Raw genomic sequence first — 20,438 nt, 5'->3', positions numbered from 1 at the left:
CCCTAAGCTGTTGGTCACTGTGGCAACCCACCATATTCCAAGGTTTGCTTTCATATCTCAGTAAGTGCAAATGACACACTTTTCTAGATACTAAAAGCTAGATCATTTCCTGAATGTTTTTAGTACTGTTTGGCTATAAAAACTACTTCTAACAAACGACATTCCAGAGAGTTCATGGAGCCATCTGCTTTGATGAAAGTGCTTTTTCTAGGTGGGTTCCTTAGATTTCAGTCTATTGTAGGTGATGGTCTACCATACTTATACCAAATATGCTACCGTTGGAAGAAGGTGAGATGTTATAGAATCTTAATCTCTTTAGCCTTTTATTTATAGAACTGAGAAAATCACAAATAAGTTTTAGGCTTGTCACTACCCCTTACTTCTTCCAGCGTAAATCATGCTGTGAAGAGAATATTGTAAATCCACCAGAACCAGGAGATCATTATTATTTTATGTAGTTTTTCCAGAATCAAGATATAAGGAGATGATTGCTGTTTCTTAATTAAGCATTTCCTCTGATTAACATGCAAGGATGTGATTTGGGACCCTCTGCTGTTCAGGTGCCACCACCAACAGGAGCCCTGACCTTCTGTTTCATGGTGGTGGCTGGGTACCAGGTGCTCACACCGGCCACATCTTCCAGACCAACAATTCTCCCACCCTGCAGGCCACAGAGAGAGCATGGCCTGTGGCCACTGCTGTATTTGGGACATGTCTCTCTCTTCCACCAGGCTTGGTGCTTGTACTATATTTTCTCTTTTTCTGAGCTTGTAAGAATCGATTGATAACTACATTGTAATAGTTCCATTTTTCTCTATGCTTAATACTCATATACTCTCTTCTTAATTTTTTGTTCATTAACCTATAAATTAAGACATTTAAAGCCCATGAAACCTTTAACCTCCTTCAGGTTAATGCAAAAATTTAAAATACCTAAATAATTCCCCTCTCCCAACACTTGGGCCATTTTGGTTGGTTGTTTCTATATCTTTTCCTTTATAAAGAAATTCTTAAAACACCTTTATACCATGGTGTTTTAAGATTTGTAATGCAAAAAAACATAATAAGAGAGCTCATGTAAAATGGCATAATTTGGTGTGAACATACTCTATATACAGAGTTATGAAAAATTGTGCTGTGAATAGATGATTATGAATGTAATGCACTCCACTATTGTCATGTATGTAAGAAATAAATAAATAAATAAACTAAAAAAAGAAAAGAAATTCTTACTAGATGTACTTCTGTCATAATAAAAATTCTTTACATACCTCTCACAGTATAGACCTTCCACCTGAGTGTCTGCTGTGTCAAATGCTCTTAATTTGGGTGGATCCAAGGACATGCTTTAATACTGAAACATATGTCCAGGGTTTAAGAATTTTAGATTGCAAGTACTTTATAGCTGTTTCACTTTGAGAGAGAATTCAGCTGAGGGTGATATGTGAATTTATTTACTGTTACATTTGTCTCTTTTATTTGGAATAGTATAAAAGTTTTATTTGGAATACTATACCTTTTATTACATGTCAATTTTAACTCAATAAGTCAATTAAAAATCGAAAGAAAAACCATTTTTTTCCTAACAACTTGAGATGTCACGTTTATGTTATGGTAACTTTTATTAGTGATGACTTGGTGTATTTAAGTATCTGGAAGCCCTGATCTCCAATATTGTTCTTTTTTAAAGATTTTCAAATAGGAACGTCATACTCCCCGTGCGCTGCTGTTCCAATGATCTCCCTCATAGGCATCAGGTTAGCACCATCTTGGGAGGATGGCCATCTGCCTGCTGTTAGGTTGTCATGCTTCCCAAGAGCAGAGGAGATCCTGTCACTTCACCAGGGCTATTGTAACTGAGCACTAGGCCCGTGTGGCCTAGAATACCAGAAGTGTTGCTCCAGGGTTCTGGAACCACAGGTCTGAGGTCAGGACATCACTGAGCCCCTGGCTTTCTGCAGGAGAAAAGCAGGAACTGGTTGTGGCCTCTGCCTCAGCTCCTGCTGGCTCCTGGGCTATGGCTTTGTGACTCCAAAGCTGTTACAACAGCTTGTGTGTCCAGGTCACCCCTTGTGTGAGGACACTGATCACCTCACTAGGGACCTCACCTCACTTCAATTAACTGAAACAGCCCTATTTCCCAATAAAGCCACATTCTGAGGTACTGGGTACTAGGAATTCATGGTGTGACAGTCCAACCTATAAGACTCTGGCACTCCCCAATTCCACGTCTTCACCTGCAAACACCCTCGTCCCATGGCAGCACTCCCCAAGTCTTTGCCCATCCCCACATCAGTGTTGAGCCCTTGCCTAGCATCACCTACCATGGGAGAGGTGAGGTGGGAGGAGATGGACCTCTCAATTTGTTGGACTGTGCCAGTCATTGGTAATCATTTCACTGTGTTTATCAGAACACCATATCCTTCACCTTAAATGCACACACATCAAAAAGATAAAAGCTCTACCACATTGTATCAGTTAGAAATCTGATCCCAATATAACTATTCAGTATTTAAGGAGGATTGCAACTATGTCATAATTAACATAATGCAACATAACCTCACTGTGTTCAGCCACATACAGTTTCACGCACTTTTAGTGTAGGAGAGTTTTCCCAGGAAACTGGTCATAGAGGCGTCGAAGGCCTGGAGACACAGCTGGGGAAGCCGGGAGGGGAATGCTAGCAACTCAGACTGGGAGCCTCCTGTGACCCTGCCACAGAGCTGGTGGAGATGGCCCTCAGGGCTGCGGTGGCACCCTCCACTACTGAAATGCAGAAAACTAGACACCTGCAAGCCGCTGCAGGAACATAGTTGGGGTAGATCCTGAAATATGGACATGGTCCTGTTGCCTCCTCCTGCTGCTGCTGCCAGGGACCATCTCCAGACATGGGAGAAAAGACCCAGTTTCTTTCTTCCTCCCACCCTCCAGAGGACCCTGGGGCTGCAATTCACAGCCTTACAGGAAAGTAGGTGGCCAAGAAGGCAGGACAAACCATCTTCAGCCTGAAACCCTGCAGGTCAGAGGTGGCTGCTGCTCAGGAGGCAGCCTGACCAACAGTGTGTAGATGAAGCTGTCACTAGACCTCTGTGTTAGGGGAGATGACCAGCATCATTCTAGAACTCACACTGGGAAAAAATTGAGAATGATTTGTCTGCAAGAGAGAAACTGAATGCCAAGTTAAAATATATATATATATATATATATATATATATATATATATATATATATGAGATAAGAGGGGAGATGGTGGCATTCCACACATATCACCTGCAGAGACCCACAAATGTTATGTAAAATGGAATAGGACAGATTCAACTGACACATAATTCATACATAAGAACTTGGAGGTGGTGATGAAATGTGCAATGATTGTTAATATCTTTATATTAACAAGATTTTGTGTTTGAAAATAAAATGAAATTTTTTTTAAAAAAAATGAGAAGCCAGAAAAGGACAGCAGTAATGATAGCCTCTTTAGCTCTCTTAATTATATCCTCTTCAAAGTCCCAGAGGGGATTTGTCTGCAGAAAACCATCTCCACTCCTGAATGGGCTCCCAGAGCCAGGATGATGTCACGTTCTGACTCTTCTTTGCACACCCGTGGATGAGGCTGAGGCATCATCTGGAGGTGAGGTTAGCCAAACGGCCACATGCAGCAGGGCTGAGGGGATCACTGCTCTTGAGTGCTTTGCTCCAGAGGTGGTCTATTAGGATGTCACTGCATTTCCTTGTGGTGCTATTTTGTTATCGTCTACTTGTATGCAGAAAAATGGATGTCTTTTTCTTTTGAATGTCATCTCCTGTAAAGCATATTTAGTGTAATATAATAGGAAAGGGGTTTTTACCTTCCAATTATTTCTGGGTAAATTGAAATACATTCTTTCCGTATCACTGGATGTAAATAATATAGTAAGTTTTGCAGAGGAAGAATGACTGATTTTGACTTTGAAATTCTTTCTAAATGAGAAAACAGTGTCTGAATCATATTTATGCTCTTTGATCAAGCTGATATCAAGTGGCCTAAAATCCAAATTACAAACTGTGGAGGGAGGACTCTGTCCCCAAGAGGACTGAGCAGATTTGATTCTGGGCTCCACAGTGGACTGAGGGAAGCCGGGTGACCTTACGGATGCCCCCAAGAATTTGGATTTTTCAACTCTTAAAGGTCAAAATAAGATGAGTGTGTACTTCACAGACTCTCGGGGAAGATGAAATTTGGTAAATCAGCCCTAGTACTGTCAAGCCCTCTAATTCCTGGTTGTCCTTCCTGAGATTTAATATTAATGGCAAGAGCTTACAGGGGTGAACTTTGAGAAGCACGTACTAGAGAGGAAAGGGGTCAGATTTTCAGGGTAGTCTGCTTGACAGAGCTGTAAGCTTCAAATAAAATCTGCATTGCTCTGCCACCAGCACCGACAGTTCTCCAGACTAAACACACACTGTGCTACGGAAAAACCAAGCACAGAGAAGGGGAAGCATCGGAAAGGAGGTGGTCACTGTGCATGATACAGACCCAGAGATGTGTTCCCTGGTGCACCAGATCAGCTCTTGGCTGTGGCTTGATGACAGTGGCATTTTACTCAAGTGCACGAGTCTTGCCCAGCACCATCTACCATTTTCTCCCACCACTAACAGCAAGCAGCTTCCAGCCAAATCTTTGCCCCATTCTGACCACAAGTTTGGGATTGAATTGGCAAGTGTGCCTTGTCTAAAGCTCAGCTTCCATCTGCCAATGCAGGTGATAACATAGAAATATTATAATTTTAAGTACAATGTGTCCTGGATTTGATAAACATTGATGTGCTGTCTACTGCATCAGCACCTCCAGAACTTGAACTTGCTAAAAAGTCAAGTGTTTTAGCTAGTGTTTAGAATTATTATTATTGTAAGAACATAGCATTGCACTTAAAACTTGGAAAATTTCCCTGAAATACCCCTGTATCATGACCACTGTCAAAGCCATCCCCAGAACAGCCCACATTTGCAAGGTCCATTAGAAAGTGACAAGTTGGAACAATTTTGTTCCGTAGGCAATAAGTAGAAGAAATCATTATGGGCCTTCTTTAGAAACACCAAGTAGTTTTTGCTTCTGTTACTCTTTCTTATTTTGTAGCTCTTCTAACATTGCACTTTAAGTCACATTTATTTAACTTATTTTACTTATTTTATTTAACTTGTTTTATTTATTTAACTTATTTTATTTATTTTACTCTATTCCCTGGATAGAGTAACCACACCTTCCCTAAAAGTTATAAAGTTTAATTAATTTTGGATTTGTCTTCACTGTCTAGTGCAGAAGCAAGCTATGAGTGGCAAGACAGAGGGGGGAGTAGTCCACTAATAGAGACATCTAAGTGCTGTTCGGTGGTCCTGAGGGCATCTCAGCTCCCCTGACAAACTGATTGCAGCAGGCAATAATACAGGTGGCATTTGCAAAACCAGCAGAATCCTTGTCTGGCAAAGACAGTGACCCTCTAAGTCCTGGCCCTCCTCCCTGAGATTTAATGCAAGTGGAAGAAGCTCAAGGAGAAGAACCATAAGAGGCAAGTACTACAAGAAAGGGGGTCAGGTGCTCAGCAAAACTGGCCAACAAGATTAAGAAGTATATATTATATGGGTTTATATAATCCATATACACAGTTCATACAAATTTATATAAATAAGTATTCAGACACTTAAATTGTCTGGGAGTACAAAATTTCCAATTTCACCTCCTTGGTTGGTCATATAGATACCGATGCCATAACATGTCTTATGCCATAAGACCATTAAGAGCACCAGGCTCCTTTTGCAAAATAATTAATGTGAATATGAACTTTGAGAGCACATTTGTTTATCCACTGGCAAGGTTCTGGGAACATTCCTTACTGTGTTTAGTTGAGTCTCACCACACCTGAGGTCAAGCAGAATGAACAGAAGAGGGTCAGGGAGGGAGCGTCCCTGGATCCCCGGGTGAAGACTCTGGGCTGCTTATGCTTAGGTCCATCAGGGGTCTTTTGAGAATTTGGACTCACCAGGATATCAGAGATGTATCAGGGTTTTATCCACAAAACCACAGAGACTCACATGGGGTTTGATACCGTGGACAGAAGGGGATGAAGCATTTGGTATGAATTTTCCTCAAATGATGTTTTAGAAATGTTCTAAATCTTTAGATAAGGAATGTACTTCTCACATTCGTTAGGATCTCACCAGAAGCCTTAAACCAGAGAGGCTGATTCAATTCAGATTTCTATGACAAAAGCTTAGAAATAAGGAGTTTTATTTATCTTTTCTCCAGTGATTTACTGTCTGTGTTTGCTCACAGTGGTGACTTTTCAAATTTCCAACATTGGTTTACAAACAGCATCTTCTATCAAGACGCGCACATCTCCCAACTCTGGTCACTTCAGTATGAACCGCCAATCCCTTTAAGCCACAGTCCCACAGTGGTGAATTATTAATTTCTGGGAAATTCATTGAATTACAAGTAATTTATAAGCCCCAAAGTTACAGACCTGTAGGACTTTTCTGGTCAGCATAATTAGGTGGGCACACACACACACACATGCATAAACACACACACATACACCATTCATTTCAGCCTTCTGCACAACACTAACCAAAGCTTTCTTGGTGGCCCAGGTGGAGCCTCATGGACATCACCCCCTGGATGACCAACCACACGGGGTGGGCAGATTTCATCCTAGTGGGACTCTTCAGGCAATCCCAACACCCAGCTCTGCTTTGTGTGGTCATCTTTATGGTTTTCCTGATGGCCTTGTCTGGAAATGCTGTCCTGATCATCCTGATACACTCCAACACCCAGCTTCACACCCCCATGTACTTCTTCATCAGCCAGCTGTCCCTCATGGACATGATGTACATCTCCATCACTGTGCCCAAGATGCTCCTGGACCAAGTGCTGGGTGTGAGTACCATCTCTGTCCCAGAATGTGGGATACAGATGTTCCTCTATGTGACTCTAGCAGGTTCTGAGTTTTTCCTTCTGGCAGCCATGGCCTATGACCGCTATGTGGCCATCTGCCATCCGCTCCATTACCCTGTCCTCATGAACCACAGGGTGTGTCTCCTCCTGGCATCTGGCTGCTGGTTCCTGGGATCAGTGGATGGCTTCATGTTCACTCCTGTCACTATGACCTTCCCATTCTGCAGATCCCGGGAGATCCAGCACTTGTCCCCGCTGTACTGAAGCTCTCCTGCTCAGACACCTCGCTCTATGAGGTTTTCATGTACCTGTGCTGCGTCCTCATGCTCCTCATCCCGGTGACAGTCATTTCAGGCTCTTACTACTTTATCTTGCTCACTATCCACAGGATGAACTCAGCAGAGGGCAGGAAGAAGGCCCTGGCCACCTGCTCCTCACACATGATGGTGGTCATTCTCTTTTATGGGGCTGCTATCTAAACCTACATGCTCCCCAGATCCAGCCACACCCCAGAGAAGGATATGATGGTGTCCGTCTTTTACACCATACTCACCCCTGTGCTGAATCCTTTAATCTATAGTTTTAGGAATAAGGATGTCATGGGAGCACTAAAGAAAATGTTGAATGTGGGACCAGTTTTTAAAGAAAACACAGCGTAAGAAATTGTTATGATAACCTATTTATATTTACAAGTTCCTTCATTCTGAGCACCATGAGTTTAGAATTGATTCCCAAGGTTACTCCTCAGATGCTAAGACCACCATGGCACTTCAGCTCATTTTCACACCTCTTTCAGGAATTGCTCCTTGAACCAGAAAGCTGTTGGGTTTCACCCTCGTCTACCCAAAGTGCATTATGCAGTGACATGGTAGCCATGTGGAATCCCACAGGAGCCCCTAACTCCACCGATTCTACAAGAGAAGAGCCATGTTCTCGGAAAACAGTGACGGTAGCATTCAGAGGACAAGGTGTACAACTGAGAGAGAGAAGTTCTAGTGTGCTGTTGCACAGCAGGGGGTTACAGATGGCAGGCACACACTGTGTAGTTCAGAAAGGAGAAGCCATGATTTGAACATTCTAACCATCAAGAACTGATCAGCATTTTAGGAGACATATACCTTTAGTGATTTAAATAATACACAATGTATACAGGCATGGAGACAGCACATGGTGCTCCAGTAACACAGATTTGAATGTTATTGTATATCAGTTGAAATAATGAAGATTTTAAAAATAAGTTATAAAGGAGACAATGTTTAACTGTAGGTGGATCAGAGAATAGGGCATATAGATGTTCTCTGTATTACTGTTTTTCGTGTGACTTTCTTGAAAATTTGAGGTTAATTCCAAATAAAGGCTTAAGAGATCAGCCTCCTCTGCCCCTGCTGGTCTTCACTGGCAGTGATAGAGCGTCTTTAAAAACATGCTCATTTCAAATTTCTTATTTGTGCCTGGAATAATCGGTGACTTTTTTGCTCTTATTAAAGACTACCTTGTTCCACATGACCATTTCTGAATGCATATACTTAAGGACAGGAGTCTTTTACCGTGGTAGGTTTGGGTCCAGAATTGCCTAAGGGACCTTGGGAGACATAAATGCAGAGTGAAAGAAAGAAGCAGGAAGTGTCCATCAGGGGAGAACATCTTGTTTTTTTGCGGAGCTGGGATTGAAGTGAGGGCCTCATGCATGCTAGGCAAGCACCCTGCCACTGAACAACACTTCCAGTCCTTGAGTTTCAAAACCATGCAATTTAATAATCAGGTAAGCTAAGGTAGCGTATCAAATATTCAGTGTTTCATTTATTCAATAAACATTTTGATGCTAATTAAATAAAAATATTCTACATAATATTAAAATATGAATACTACATGGTCACAGTTCCCAAGGAATTGGAGCTAACATTATGGTTGGACAAGATAGGTGCCTATAGGTCTGTAACACACGTGGCTGCACTTGGGGAAATGCACAGCTCAGGCACACGTGGTTTCCACCTGTGACATGTGCATGCTGTCATGCAAAAGGGACTGAGAGAAGATCCCAGAGCTCAGTGCTGAGGAGAGACTAGGTGTTGTCCTCAGATAACTGCAGGAGCTGGGCGAGGAGGGCCAGGACCTGGGACAGGATACCAGGGGAAAGTGACAGCACAAGCAAAGGCAAAGTTCAGGCAGTTGACAAAGCAGGGGTAGAAAACGTATGCATGGTGCCTTCTTTCCTCCCCTGCTTTTATTTTATTATTATTATTTTTAAAAAGCCATGTAATATTCACATTTTAATGTTATTTAGATGGAATTTTTATTTAATTAGCTTCAAATGTTCATCAAGTAAGTGAAACACTGAATATTTGATACCTTAGCTTACTTGATTATTAAATTGCAATGGTTTTAAAACTCAAGGACAGGGAGTGTAGCTCCGTGGCATTGAACCCAAGATAACTGAGCCACATCCCCAGCCCTTTGTATTTTTTTCTTTAGAGAGAGTCTCACTATGTTGCTTAGGGTTTTGCATTATATGCTCAATTATTGTCCTCAGTGACCCAGACTTTGTAAGAGCAGTGAGAAATGATCAGACTTGCACTTTACAAGTGCTGCCAATGGGTGAGAAGCAGGAAGAGAGCATCTGGGAGAGCAGATGAGTAAAGACAAAGAGCTGAAAGGGGCAGGTGAGGGTCCTGGGGAGCTATCTGGGCTGAGCGGGTGTGGACGTGCCCTTGGTGAGTGTGAGCCCCTACCCCTGGTGCCCAGTGTGGAAGGAATCAGTGGTTTGCAAAGTGTGGTCTGTTTTCCTCTTGGCACACTCCTTTTCAGGGTTTCATGGCCGTGAAACAAGGATCTTGCTGTGTTTTGGAAAAATAGTAGGAAATTTCTTTCTTTCTTTTTTTTTTTTAGAGAGAGAGAGAGAGAGAGAATTTTTTAATATTTATTTTTAGTTCTTGGCGGACACAACATCTTTGTTTGTATGTGGTGCTGAGGATCTAACCCAGGCTACATGCATGCCAGGCAAGCGTGCTACCGCTTGAGCCACATCCCCAGCCCAGGAAATTTCTAATGCTTTGCTGCAGTGAAACTGGAGACACAACATACGTGAGGGTTCTGCATCCCTCTGGTTGCTGGACCGCACTGAAGAGCACAGTCTGTAACACCTGGGGAAAAGTGTAGCAAAGCACAATGCCGTGCATAGTCGTAAGTGTCAAAGACAAGTGTTTAATGCTCTATCATAAATCTGAAAAAATCAGGATGCTTTTGGAATAAAAAAATCGTCACTTTAGATAATGAGTTGAAATTCATTTTTAATATCCTCTATTGATAGAGCTATAAAAGAAATGTGGAGAGTAGAAAGGTTTTGCTGAATAATAAGTAGTATCTAAAACTTGAATCCCTAGACAGATGAATGATTGCTACTCAAAGCTATCTGCACAGAGTCAACTGTTGAAATGCAAGGTCTTTCTCTCCCGCCCGTGGCTGTTTGCAGGGTGAACAGTACCCATACCAGCTGAGAGCGTTCAGACTTCAGTACGTATGCAGGTATTTGAACAGGTAATACCATCAAAAGCATGTGGCCAAATGGATTGCTTTCACTGTCACAGTCTGGCTGGGCACAAATCAGGAGCCACTCAAGCAGGAACATATTTTATTTCCGAACTCCACCAGCACATTCCACACACGCTCCCTGGGAACTCTCCCAAACGCCACCCACAAGGCCCCCAGGAACACCACACACCAACCGGAACTCCCTCTCCCGGAACTTCCCCAAACAATGCAAACTCCCCAGGCAATCCTCCTGAGAACTCCAAAGTAGAACTCCAAGAGGTGGACAGTAAAGGTCTAATATACAATTGAATCAGCCAGCATCATCTTAATTGCTCGCCTCTCAACCATTACTTCTGGCAAAATGCCAGGGGCCATTCCCACTGGGCTGTGACTCTCAGCATCTCACTTTATGATAATAAGGATTTCTGTATCTTCCAAAGCATGTTAAGGACTTTGATTCAAGTTCTTTGCCTAATTTAGAAATAAATCAGTGTACATTAGGTAAAGACACCTGCATTATTTTCCACATTTTTTGTTTTTGTACTTTCTTCAATGTGCTCAAAGGATACAGCTTGACGATATGGAAGCCATTTTCTAGGGATGGCTAAGGAAACCAACTTAAATAGAATTACCTTCCTTTAAATTGACATTTAAAAGCATGTTTATGTCTTTTACTATTCTCTTAAGTGATTATTCTGTAGACATATGGCTCTGTATCAGTTTGGTGTTGGATTCAAAAGGCATAAACCTCCCCTGCCATGGTTAGGAACCCTGAAATTGCATAACAGAAACTTCCCTTTTCCTGGGGAGATTTTAGAGAGGTGACCTGAGAGTAGAAGAAGAACTGGAAGGAAGCAGGCAACACGACAAGGCAGAGGGCAAGGTGGGCAGAGGGTAGAAGGAGGCTGGACAGGACCAGCCCATGCGGTATGCATGCATGAAATACTATAGCGAGACTGGATTAGCATGTTCAATTTATAGTGTTAATAACTAAAACTTAGAAAAGAAAAAAATGAAGCACTGACCTACAACATGATTTTCAGCTTAGTAGACTATCATGGGGATGCTGCTGGTTCTGTGCCTAGAAACTGTGTCACAATACACAAGGTGGACTAGATGTCATTTATTTAAATTAATTTATATAACATTAAATCCATGGCCTCTTCACTGAATATCTACAACAGTTGATTAAAGATGATATTGTCTTGTTATCTAGAAACTCCTCTTTGTACTAAGATAGAGATAACAGGGATTGCATGGTTTTCCTCCCAACCAGAAACAACAAAAAGAACACTGAGAATATATGGAACAACCATTGTTCAAACATGGGTGTTAAGTTACAGAGAAGAGGAATCCGTGAAAGACTGTAAACAGATGAGATAAGTTGCAGCCCAAGAGTTTCCACTCTGTGGTCCAAATGGGGATGCAGGTGGACCCCAGTGGTCTTACTAACGCAGTGGAGAAGGGGGCATCTAGAATGATCGGAGGAGCAAGTCTCGTGAAGAGTGTGAGGTCCTTGGGAAGCATCCTCCAGTCTTTAGCTGAAGACCCATCCACCATATGTGTGAGGAAAAGTTTCAAAGCACTGGAAGAAACCTGGAGAAGAAGGGAGTAAATCTGTGGAGGTCCCACTAGTTTGCCAACAGCTCCTTGTCTCAGGATCTGTGATGCCAAAATAACATCAAAATTCATAGGCTCAGGTAAAAATAAAGTTTTGACTTGATAGTAAGGTAAAATTATCCCTAGAAAAAATGCTACTCTGTACTAACAAAGATTAAAAACTATTGCAAAAAAAAGTCAAGCTGCTTTTAAGATAATGTCAAAATGTGTACTAATAAAACTGCTCAATACCAATAATGAAAAAATAAGACATCTAAAAATTATCATACATGCAGAGATTCTGCAACAATGCAAAACAAATTCTTTAAAATACATCTCACAACCATAGCAGAACACACTATCTTCCCAAGCTTATGCAGCACAATCACAATCAAAACTTGTAGACTTCCTGGCTGAATTCTGCCAATCTGTCAAGGACGGATACTAATCCTTCTTTATGGCTGTCCATATGGATCATAAAATATGCCTTAAAAATGAGGAAAACAGGGACTGGGGTTGTGGCTCAATGATAGAGCACTTGCCTAGCACCTGTGAGGCACTAGGTCCAATCCTCAGCACCATATAAAAATAAATAAAATAAAGGTATTGTGTCCATCAACAACTAAAACTTTTTTTTTAATTAAGGGAATATAAATTATAAAATATGTGCTCTCAGACCACAATATAATTAAATTGGGAACCAACAGCAGAAACACAGCCATAAAAATCCCAAAATATTTGAAGATTGCACAATATCTTTGAATAGCACATGGGTCAAGAGGAAATTACAATACAAATTTAAATATGTTTGGGAGCTAAATTAAAACCTATAAAATTAATTGGATGCAATGAAATTAATTCTTAATGAGAAAATTGTGGAATTGTTAAGAATTTTTATCATGAAAAGATTTTAAAATTTGTCAAAATTTTAAGATAATCATTCGGTATTCACCTTCACTTTGTTAATGTGGCCTTTATTGATTTATGGATACTGAACCACTGCAGCAATCAGAAATTAAACCTACTTGAACATGGCATATGACTTATTTTGATGTACTGCTGAATTTGGTTTAGTTGAACACTTTTGCATCAGGGATACACAGCTACTTTTATTATCTTGTTGTGACATCTCCTGGCTTTGGTGTGGGAGTATTCATGGCCTTGGGAAATGAGTTTGGGTGTGTTACTTCCTCTTCAATTGATTGGGAGTGTTTGAGAAGGACTAGTATCTGTCCTTGACAGATTGGCAGAATTCAGCCAGGAAGTCTACAAGTTTTGAGTGTTTATTTCTTGGGAGATGTTTTCATTACTGGTTCACTCTCCATACTTATAAGTTTGTTCGACTTGTCTTAGGCTTCCTGCTCGTACTTCCACAAAACCAAGGGCGTGAGTGATAGACTCACAGCTAACAGCATACTCAACAGCAAGCACCTGACGGCCTTTATTCCCACATCAGGAAGAAGACAAGCCCACTGCCACCATTTCTACCAACGCATTATTGAGGGTCCTAGTAAGAGCAACTAGGCAAGAGAAAAATAAGAGGTCCCAATCAGAAAGAGAGACAGTAAATGCTTCCATTTTGCATGTGTGACACTACATAAAAACTAAATACGCTACCCAAACTCTATTAGAACTAATGAGAGAATTCAGTAAAGCTGCACAAATAAAAATCAACATCCATATGTCAGCAGGTTTTCTATAGGCTGACAAGAAAATAACTGGAAGTAAAAAAACTAACCTCTTTTTGATTTCAATACACAACCAAAGTCAAGGAAAAATGTAACTAAGGAGCTGAAATATCTGCCTAGACTTCCGTAAAACACTGATGTAATAAACTGAAGTCACAAACAGGTGGAAAGACACCCTGTGTTCACAGGTTGGAAGAATTAACAAAAGTGTCCATGTCACCCAAGCAATAGACACACTTAATGGAATTCCTGCTTAAAAATTCCAGTATCATTCTTCCCTTAAGTAGGAAAAAAGTCCTGAAAGTACTATGGAAACCTAAATAGCCAAATAATCTTTAGGGAAACAATGAAGGGTGTATCGTACCAGGTCACTTCTAAATATATCACAAAGCTGTTCTCATCAAAATTGATTGGCATTGGCTTTGAAAGACTCATCGACCAAGGAACAGGATCTAGAAGAGAGCAAAACATACACATTTCCAATCAATGCATTTTGACAAATGGATCAAAAACAAACATGGGGAAATAACGTTTCCTTCAATGAAATGATGCGAGCAAATCTGGATGTTCACACACAGAATGGTGAAGCTGGTCCCTTTCCTCAAATCAGACAGCAGATAAACTCCTTGTCCTTCGGTAAAGTTTATCATGAATTGCAGCATCTCAGTCACATCTGTTGGCTCCACTTCTATTTCTCATTTTCTTGCTATGTCTGCAGGTTCTTCATTCATGTTTTAAACCCCTCCCAGTCTCCACGAGGAATGACACTCTGACCTCCTCCCACTAATCCTGACTGTCCTTAGAGACATCTGGAATGGCAAATCTTGTCCAAGGGGTTTCAGTTTACCTTGCTCATGTCCATCAGAGCAGCCACTCTCTCTAGCCTTGCAAAATGTATCATGATTATATAATATAAATGTACATCATTATATAAATACATATTATACATGTATTATCTAACGCCTAAGGCTGGCCTTAAATTTACTCCTGACCATGAGCAACAAAAAAGATGTATGTCAGCACCCATGAAAACACCGCTCCTCTCATTTGCATCCCCCTCAGCGCTCCTGGAAAATCACATCTTTATCAGTGAACAGCAATATTTTAAAATCACCTTTATCAGAGCACTAGGTAGCAACAGGAGACTTCAGCCTCAGTGGTCTGTGTTGTGAACAGATGTGCTCGTATCAATTTTTGTTACCACACTTATGGAGCAGAGGCATAGCCAGTCTTGTAGAGCTCTTAGTGATGGGAAGATTCCCAGGACAGTGAATTAGCCTTGAATTCGACTTACACTCACCAGCTGCACAAAGGCAAAAACAGTGGCAGGATGTCCTAGATACTAAGCCGGGCAGGGACTTCTCCTCTCCAGCTGTGAACATCCCATGTGGCATCTTCCATGATGAGGTTGTTCCATCTGCATTTAAAACCTCTTTTTTAGTGCAACCAACATCACCAGTGATCTGATACACACCCATGGTGACTACCAAGAAGTTCATGTAAAATGTTTCCTACATAAAACAGTGTAGTTTAAGCTAATAACAGCCTTACTTTGGTCACGTAAAAAAACTCAACACTTTTAGGGTTGGGGTTGTGGCTCAGAGGTAGAGCGCTTGCCTAGCGTGTATGAGGCACTGGGTTCGATCCTCAGCACCACATAAATATAAAAAAGAGATATTGTGTCCACCTATAACTAAAAAGTAAATATTTAGAAACAAAAACAAAAAAACTTTTAACACTTTTAATACCCTTGTATGTCACAATTTCCATATAATGTTTATCTCTTGATCAAATGCTGGGAGAAAGAGTGGGGCCCTCAGATGGGCCTCTGTGTCCAGCAGCTGAGAACAGGGCTGGAAGCAGTGGTGTAAGCACACTCTGCTGGGGAGACAATCTTCAGGCACAATCTGGACACAGAAGATTCCTCAGGCCCATGCATGGCAGCAAGGGCTAGGTGGTGTAGGCCTGGATCCAGATGTGAGTGATGTGTGCCAGCTGGGCTAGTAGCTAGCATGTGCAGGATTGTAGAGACTGGCTGTGAGCCAGCAACAAAGGTTAGGCTGTCCACCTGGGCCTGAGCAGCTAGACTGCAAAACTGTAGTCAAATGCACCAACATGCAGCCCCGGGGCGAGCTGCGTATACACACACACTGGAGGAGGCAGGACCCAGGCAGGAGAACAGCTTCAGAGGCTCAGCTTGGCAGCACACAGCAATTTATCTGCAGAAGTCAGCTGTGCATACTTAGGCAGTGGGGAATGACTCTCGATTGGGATTTCAGAGCTGTTTGCTGACACACTTGTACTAGTAGCTGTTCTGTGACCTTGGGATAAAGTGTCCCTAGAAGTGCCAGCTGGGCTGGCTCTAGAAAGAAGGGTTCTTTTTGCACCTGGAGAATGTGGCGGCTGCTGATGAGGAACTCTGGGCCAAGGTAACTGAGTGGGAATAGCTCAGGGCACTCTAAGAGGAGATTGGAGCAGGGTGGTGGACCAGCCACCCAGAGATGGGCCAGGTCCCCAGGGTGGAGTGAGCACAGTAATGACAGTATTGAGTCTCTGGTGGCAGGACTGCCTGAGTGGCTCCACAGAGGGAGAAAGGAATGAGGTGGTGGATCAGAAACCCAGGAGATGCAAAGACTGCAGGGCTGGGTCCCTTGACTGGGACATATGTCTTGCAGCTCTGGATGACTCCTGGGAGCAGAGGGCGGGGAGCTGGCTCAGGTACCTGAAGCCTGCAGATGCAAAAATCATTATGGCGTGATGGTGAAAGGTATACAGAGTCCTCTGTTTTGTTGGAAGTTAGAGTTGCCAGCAGCAGAAGTTGGCAGGTTTCTCTACAGAGAAGCTGCTGGGCACACTGATGGCACATCAGTGTCCTAACAGCCAAGAGGGCAGAAGTGATGCAAGCTTCTGAGTCCCATGCCTAGTAGGGGACTAGGGGCATGTGGTGACTCCAGTCACATGGGTGATACTGAAAAGTCCCAACCCCCTTTCTTATTTCCCAACTGACTCCAAACACCTCCCTCACATGGGTCTACCCAGACAGAGGTGGGGGTTGGAGCTGGATGCTTGGGCAGGGTCCTGAAATGCAGGGAACACTGCTGAACCCCCACTCTTCTTTTCTCTGCAAGAGGATTATGCAAGCCAAGGAGTTTCATCTCCATCCTGTGCAGTGCTAACTTAAGGGATGAGGTGATGAGGACAAATTCAAAATGTTCTTCTGATGGGTTTGGGGAAGGTTTTTGCAGAACTTTTTTTTTTCCACGCTGCATTAATCTTCCACTTAAGTGCGTCCTAACGTCTCCAATGCTTTCTTTTTTCCTAAAAAGACCAGATCTCCAACACTGCCATTATGTTGACATTCAATTTCAATAAATTGAAATGGGAGCATTTTCAAGCCAAAAGCATGAAAGAAAATGAGTTTAAAAAATGAATTTTATGCAAATATGAAGCAAGAAAAAAACATATAGAGAAGGAGACAAACATTCCAGGAGAGGAAGTTGAAAGTCAGCATCAGGACACTCCTCCCAGCCAGTCCACCCCAAGGAAGTTTTAATCAAGCTCTCAAAAATTGAAGGGTTGAGAGAAGATTCTGAAGGTTGCAAGAGAAAAATCAGTCCATCCCACATGGGCATCACAATGCATTGGACAGTAGACTTCCCAGCAGAGGGCTTATAGGGCAGGGGACAGTGGGATGAGATGTTCTCATTACTGAAGAAATGAAACTTCCCAATGAGAACTCTGCACCCAGAATGTGCCATTTCTTAGAAATGAGAGATAAAGATATCCCCAGACAATCAAAAGCTGAGAGGTGTGCCCTTCCATAAGTTTTTGGATGCTTTTCAAATACACATTCTACACCTTTAGCATCTCAAGTCCCTCTTATAATACTAGGAATAAGGAGGAAGGAAGGAAGGAAGCACAGGGGTATGGAAGAAGAAAGGAGGGAAGGAGGAGACACTCAAATAGGGCAAGGATCTGCCGAGCAGCATGGTGCACAGCAGACTAAGGCCCAAACAGCCCCTGTGTCCAGCAGCGCATGAAGGATAAACAAATGTGGCCCCTGTTGAATAGTGTGAATACTGTGAGTCACTCATGAAATGAGGTTTTGGCACGTGCTACGAAGTGCATACCCTTGAAAACACTGTGGAATGTGAAAGAGGATGAAGAGCAGCTCACATACTGTAGGACCACAGTCATTAAATACACATAGTAAAATAAATAAGAAAAGAGGAAGATTAGTATTTATCACAGGCTTCAGCAGGAGATAGGAGGAGATCCAGCCTCCCACAGGTGTGGGTCTCTGTCTGCAGTGCTGGAGACTTTGGGGAGTCAGGACCTGGTGCTCGGGCATCACAGTGAATGACCTGAAAGCCACCAGATAGCTCAACCTACAGGGGTGAATTTATTTGGCAGGAATGTAAAACATATCCAAATCCATTCAGCTGGTGTCAAGTCTCAAGTGTGAATCCAGCCACAATGGCCCTGGCACTAAACCCTGTCCTCCACAATGTCCTGGCCTATATTTATTCATGGTTTTCCAAAGTTCCATTTATGTAAGACACTGTGATATGTTCAGAGTTCTTAAAGACATGCAAGCAATGAGCTGTGTCACTCTCTCCAATCTGAACATGACAAATACATAATCCTGTCATTCAGAGAGGGAATGGTGGAGGGCATCACAGATTAGCAAGCTCAGGGCACAGGCTAGTCATCTGGGCCCCTCAGAATGCAGGACTTGGTCTCTGAGGCACACACAGAAGCCCCAGTGAACCCCCACACAGAGAGGACTGCTGGGTTCCCCATTCTCACAGTGCCTGATTCCATGATCCCCACACACCTGCACAGGTAAAATATGTCTACTAGTTCAACCTCATGTCCACCCTGTAGTTGACTGGTCTTTCCCCTGTACTCTGGAGAGCACTGCCTGCCTGAGTTACTGTGAGCTAGCCCCATCATCAGGAGGTGGGTGCTGTGTTCCCGGAGGACCTCTGGGGACTGCAGGGACACAGTCACATTTTATATAAAGAGAGCACACCAGCCTGTTTGCACAACCTGAAACTGTGTCTGTGTGTCTCTGGAGATGTCCTGAAAGCCTGTCTGCCTGGAAACTCCTGGGAGACCAGATTTCAGCCAGAGATTTGGAGAAGACAGCAGGGGAGACTGCTTTACTTCAGGAGGAGAACACACGACCCTCAGAGTAAGTGTTTTATAATTCAACCAATGACCCAGCTGTAGTGAGGTGGCAAAGAAAGTGATTTTATTAGAAGAATAAGTCAGAACTGTTGTCTTGAAATCATAAGAGAATAGAAGCACGCAGAGTAATTATCACATGTTTTATTGCTATATTTCTAAATCCACAGTGGCACTATCAGGGACAGGAGTGCATTCATAGATAACGTGAAAGCTAAAACATGGGGAATAAGTCTTTCTTTATGCTGTCCCTATGAATTTAAAAGTTTTAGTGTCAAACCACTTTGCTTAATTTTAACTTGAATAATGTGCATAGTTGTATATATGTAAATTTTATAAAGAAGATAAAAGACATTAATATAAAGTCAAAATCATAACATACAAAAGAAATCACAGTAGACCACAGGAATTTTTTAAAGGAACAATGGATTGATAGAGACAGGTGCAAACACAGGCAAATCTCGGACAACTCTGAAAAAAGTTAGCAAAACACATGATCCTCACAGGGACAGCCCGGTTAATGTGACTCGAAACTTGAGCAAGGAAAAATCAGACAGAAAATAGCCATGCCACCACTCTCAGGACTTAGCGAGGCAGGGTTGTACCTCAAGTGGGGAGTCAGCAGTTAATGAACTTCTTATGAGGAAAGGATTGAAATACCTTTGCAATGTTAATGAATAAAAGGGGGGAAACTAAAAGTAATAGATCCTATCTACCAGACCCAGCCAGAACTGACCGCACACAGCAGCTTCCTACAGTTTGTGGAGGTAAGAGCATGGAGTGGAAGGATCTGGCAAGCAACAGAACATGAGGAAAACAGCCAAAGAGAGTGGGTGTGGCAGAGGCTTTCAAAGAGAGTGGGTGTGATCACAGGGGGCTTACTTCAACTCGAGCTGTGACTTCAAATTCAGTTACAGCTTCAACTTTGCTCCAAGCATTCACTGAGTCATAATTTGCAGAATTGAAAGATTTCCATAGAACAACATTGTAAAATCACATGTAAATCAGCAGCCTACCACCCACTCTGGAAGTCCTGACAGTGGCAGGCTTTAGGAGTGTGTAGAGACTCTCAATACTGATTTCTGCACATAGGGACAGGACAGTGAATAGAGACATGTCTCTTGATGACAGGCAGACCATGCTGGAGGGCACTGAGCCCATCCTTGCTGGGTGTCCACATCCACACAAATGTGCTGGCCAGCTCCTAATTACACTTTCATGGAACTGTGACCATACTCTAACACAGGGATTTCAGATGCACTGGGTACTCAGTCTTCATTGAGATGATGACTCGGTGCTGGGTGTTACAGAAGACAGGGAACCTCCTGAGCACTGAGTCCAATCTACTCAGAAGTGGTGAAGCCAATCAGGAGGCCAGTAGTGGACGTGCCTCCATGCACAGATTACCTAATACAGCAGTAAACACTTGGAGGAAGAACATCTGAGATGGTTGTTAACTTTTGTGTGCCCCTTGTCTTCTTTCCTCTGCCTCCCAGTCGACA

At 42.5% G+C, this 20,438-nt stretch overlaps 1 protein-coding gene across 1 annotated transcript; it reads left to right on the top strand.

Moving 5' to 3' along the window:
- Window positions 1–6,637: 6,637 nt before the first annotated feature.
- Window positions 6,638–7,590, top strand: LOC124093755 (olfactory receptor 2T4-like). Its single transcript, XM_046446324.1, is given in 2 exon segments — window positions 6,638–7,175; window positions 7,178–7,590. Coding segments are annotated over 2 exon segments (951 nt in total).
- Window positions 7,591–20,438: the final 12,848 nt, after the last annotated feature.

This window comes from Marmota monax, unplaced genomic scaffold (assembly GCF_021218885.2).
Source record: "Marmota monax isolate L192 unplaced genomic scaffold, Marmota_monax_Labrador192_F-V1.1 WCK01_AAM20220418_F8-fsc00444, whole genome shotgun sequence".
In the NCBI taxonomy this organism is placed as follows: Eukaryota; Metazoa; Chordata; class Mammalia; order Rodentia; family Sciuridae; genus Marmota; species Marmota monax.
The sequence above is the reverse complement of the archived record's forward strand: the minus strand, read 5'-3'. Positions and strand labels throughout refer to the sequence as shown.